Here is a 5,137-nt window from a genome sequence, read left to right as displayed (position 1 = left end):
TAATATTTATATAATTAGAAAATAGTTATAAATGTATTTATATATATTTATTAACATAAAATTATTATTTTTATTAAATACATTTTTTCATAAATCTTCATTAATTTCCATAATAAAATATCGTATTATGAATATAGAGAAAAAACTATTTTTTTTTATTGCAAATTTTGTTTTATTTTGCTTTTTTATATTTTGTCCTACAACAATCGAGAAGAATTTCTGAATTTTATTGTATTTATTTCAATATGTTATAATAGAAAATTTCCACATATATATCTGATTTGAATGTATTATATAACACGAGAAAATTCGTATGTTCATCAATAAATCATTATAAATTTCATTTTTGTATCTAACGGTATAATAGAATGATTATCTTGTTAAAATCTTGTAATTTTATCTAACGATGAAATAAATGAATGATTACAAATTGTCTTCGTTAATAGTGTTAGAGATTTTTGTTTAAGATATGTTAATAATAAAAAATTTAATCATGTTTTATAATATTTGATTTATATCATTTTTATTACATTTATATATTGATTTATTTATATAAAAATAAAAATGATGATAAATCCAATAAATATTATATATATATATATATATATATATATATATTATTATTATTATATATTTATTATTATTATAAGATTATCACTAAATAGAGAACAATAACAATAACATTAACAATAACAATAACATTAACATTAACAATAACAATAACAATAACAATAACAATAACAATAGCAATAGCAATAAAAATAACAATAGCAATAACAATAACAATAACAATAATAACAATAATAATAATAATAATGAATATTAGTTACTATAAAGAGAGTTACATATTATAATATAATAAAGAATATGATTATTAAATCGCATAATAGCATTTGATTTTCATATAATAAAGAATATGATTATTAAATCGCAAAATAACATTTGATTTTCAATAAAAATTTATGTTAGAATTAATATTAGAAATTTTTATATTTTATAGATCACATTTTACAAAATTTATGAAAACTATTAAATGGCCATCTATACATGAAGAACTTTTGGAAATGATATAAAAATGAATGATATATATTAAAAGAAATTATATTATAAACAAATATTTTATATGTATAATAAAAAAATTCTTTCTTTAAAATTTATGAGATACATAATTTTTGGAAAATTACATTCAATTTTATAAGCCGCATAATATTCTTAATTTCTAAATAATGAAATAATCCCGCAAACTATCAAATTCAATTCCAACTATTTACATTTTTTTAAAAATTTTATATTTTTTTTACTTTTTTATGCATGAAAAATATGTTTTTTAAATAACAAATATATGCATAAATACAAATATAAATTATTTTTTTATTATTAAAATAAATGAATTTTTATAAATATAAATTATACATAAACAAAGAAAAAGAAAACAACGTTTAAGCCTTACTTAATTTAAGAAATGTTTGAAAAATTAATTTTTTTTTAATTTAAATGATTAAATTAAATTAAAAAAATTGTGCAAACTGTTAAATCAAATTTCAATTTTTAAAATTTTTTTTATAATTTTTTTTCTTTTATAAGTATAATTATGTTTTATTAATATCTTTTGCTAGAAATAATAGATAGATGTATTAATTAGAAATTATTTTTTAATTAATCAAATAAAAAATATTATTAAAATAAATGAATTTTTATAAATATGAATTATACATAAACAAAGAAAAAGAAAACAACATTTAAGTCTCACTTAATTTATAATAAGAAGAAACTAATTACGTTTTTGTCATTAAATGTTATTAATTAATTAATTTTCTTATAAAATTTATTTAACATTTAAATATAAATCAGAAATCAGACGTGAATATTATAATCATAATAAACGATAATAATAAAGAGTAAAAACAATATAAACGATTGGTTTCATCAATATTTGACCAATTTTCCTAGAACCAAAAAGATAATTTCTATAATCTACAATAATAACAAAATCAATCTTATTTAAGTGTTTTGAAATGATAATTTAAGTGATTTGAATGATCTATTTTGTACTTTATTAATAATTCGTATTGCGACTAAAATTGCAATCTAAATATTTAATTTAAAATCTTATATATTTTGATAATTTTTATAAATAACAAAATAATTTATTTTAGCATAAAATTCGATATTTTAGAATAAAATAGTTCTCAATTATAATGTAATGTATATAAAAACAAAAGAATTTCGAATTTATTAATTATTAATCATTAATTATTAAATATTAATTATTAATTTATTAATTACGAAGTAAAAAAAATTTGATAGTAAATAATTACGTACTATATCAAGTGACTAATAAGAATATAAAAATTTAGGAAAACGGAGAAACATAATTCAATAACTAAAAACTTAAATATGTTAAATAACCATATTCCAATTTATTAATTAAAGTATTCAAATATTTTTTTAATTAAATAAAATACATTAAATCAATTAAAATAGAAAATAAGTAGATCATATTCTGAATAATCCTCTTTTTGAAAGTTGAATATTTAGGAATTTAGTACAGCATTTATTGTTTTATATTTCGCAAAACACTGTAATATCTTACTAATTTTTACACGTACATTGGTATCAGCTGTAATGTAAAAAAAACAAAAATAAATAATTTATTCAAACTTTTATATAATAATTAAAATATATAATATAAAAGAATTTTATTTTTTCATTAATAATTTTTTACTTACAGATAGGTGAACATTCGGTGATTAATTGATTAACTTCATCCTCATTTAAAACTGCTCCTACAACATCTCTGGTATCTTTTTCCTTAAAATTTCCATTCTCGTCAACCTGTTGCAAAAAGGACAATAATTTTTTTATATTTCTATGTATATATATATATGTACAATTCTATTTAAGTAATAATACTATTTATACTAACAATATTAAATTTTTTCATCGTACATTCAACGAATAATAAAACATTTTCGTCATCTATATTGATCTTGCCATCATTAACATCATCTATTATTTCTAAAATTCGAATAAAAATATTAATCAGAAATATTATTATTTATATATTTTGTTTTCAAGTTATTATATATATGCAATTTATTATTATATATATGCAACTTACGTTGATCATTACCAACTTCTGCCTTGCAAATTGGCTGCAGAATACGTAGCTCGGATTTTAATTCTTCATGTGTCTAAAAAAGACATTAAAATTTATTATGAAAATAATAAATAGATTTATCTATAAATTAAATAGAAATATATAAGTATTTATATATAAATTAAATAGAATATTTTTAAAATAATTATTTATTTATTAAATTAATTATAAATTAATTATAAAATAATAAATTAATATAAATTATTATATAATATTAATATTATAAAATATTATTATATATAAAATTATTAATATAAATTATTAATATAAATTAATTTTATTTATTTATTAAACATAAATTTATTTTTAATATATATTCTTTTATCTTCCATTTATTTTAAATATTAATAATGTTTTTGGTAATAGTATCTTTATTTATAGTATCATAACATAATCAAAATAATGAATTTTAAAACTATCGTTCAATTCAGGTTAAAAATAATATTCCACCATTTGTGTCATTACATTTAATTATTCAAAAATAGACATCTCTTAAGGATTCTAAAAAAAGATTTTTAATCGAAATAGAAAAATTATTACATCTCAATTTTTATTATCAAAATAAAGTAATCGTAAAAATACAACGATCGTAAAATTGATAAAGATTAATATATTTATGAATAAATATAGAGGTCCAAAATAAATCTAACATAAGAATTTTATTGTAAAAAAAAGTAATAAATAACAAATGACAATATAAATCGTTTCAAATATCAAATTATTCATTTTATGTTACAAAAGATTTTTTTTTGATTGATCGTAATAGGAAAATACTTTGATAAAGAAGACACAATATTGACAAATTAATATTGAATGTTTGAAACCAATGTTTGAAACCAATGTTTTTATTACAAATATTTATCATTTTGTCATTTTAAAATTATTTAATATTATGGAATAATTAAAATTCCTAATTAATTATGTCTCATTTCGAAAATAAGCAAATTCGAATGTGAAAGATTTACTAATATTATACTTTAAAAAGTAACGAAAAAGTAGCATCATTAAATAAAAATTAAATATAATAAATTTATATTAAAGGGAAAATAATCTATTGTAAAGATATAAGTTGTGACAATTGAAAATATTTTTAAACACATAAATATTAAAATAAAAAAAAATTTAATAAAATTTAATGAATTAAAGAAAAAGTTAAAATTTAAGTCAAAATGTCAAAATACTAATTATATTAAATGTGGATAAAATTAAAAATATTTGAAGGGTTACCAATGCACCAACGCAAATACAAATAGCAGAAATAATCACGATTGTTTTCATTTTTTTTTTAGATGTGATTTAAAATAAAGACACAGACTCCAACGTACTTGAAATACATCCAACGAGAACTAAACAAATATCGAATATCGACGTCTTTATATACTATAATTGTTACCTTCATTAATTCTATCTCAGAATTTCTTTCTCTTTTTATTGCAATAATTAATATTGCAAATAAGTTTATTAACGAAAACTCATGAATAGTTCTCAAATATGTATCAGATTGTAAAATACAATACAGATCAATTATATAAAAAGATTTAAGATAACGATTAAAACTAAATTAAAGCGAAAAGAAATATTTAAATTAAATATTAAATATTTAAATATTTAAATTAATTTTATTTTTATTTCTATATATAGGGTGTATATAAACGAACGAATTACTAGAATGATGAAAGTTAATATAATTTCATTTAAATGATCATTTGCTTCCTTTTTTCGTTTCTTTCTAAATTTATTAATNATATTATATATATCTAATTTGTCTTAACTACTTAATTTCGTATTATTATTCTCGTTCAATTTACTATGAATGAGTAAATAATCTACCATAATCCATATAACAGCTTCGATTCGAAAATCGTTAATAACAGACGGAGATCAAAAAAAGATTTCTAATCTGTATTTTAAAAATTTTGAAATTTTAGCAATATATATAATACATATGTAAATTATGTATATAATATAATTTTTTAC

General features: G+C 16.8%; 1 protein-coding gene across 1 annotated transcript in view; it reads right to left on the bottom strand.

The window, feature by feature from the left end:
* Positions 1–2,521: 2,521 nt before the first annotated feature.
* Positions 2,522–5,137, bottom strand: part of LOC102673841 — a 6,349-nt gene continuing 3,733 nt past the window's right edge. The window contains exons 3-5 of the mRNA XM_006609037.2: positions 2,927–3,018; positions 2,730–2,835; positions 2,522–2,620 (exon numbers count right to left, since the gene is read on the bottom strand). Coding sequence (XP_006609100.1) covers positions 2,535–2,620; positions 2,730–2,835; positions 2,927–3,018 — 284 coding nt within the window. The 3' untranslated portion in view covers positions 2,522–2,534. The remainder of the gene's footprint in view (positions 2,621–2,729; positions 2,836–2,926; positions 3,019–5,137) is intronic.

Source organism: Apis dorsata, unplaced genomic scaffold (assembly GCF_000469605.1).
Source record: "Apis dorsata unplaced genomic scaffold, Apis dorsata 1.3 scaffold_52, whole genome shotgun sequence".
Classification (NCBI taxonomy): Eukaryota; Metazoa; Arthropoda; class Insecta; order Hymenoptera; family Apidae; genus Apis; species Apis dorsata.
The sequence above is the reverse complement of the archived record's forward strand: the minus strand, read 5'-3'. Positions and strand labels throughout refer to the sequence as shown.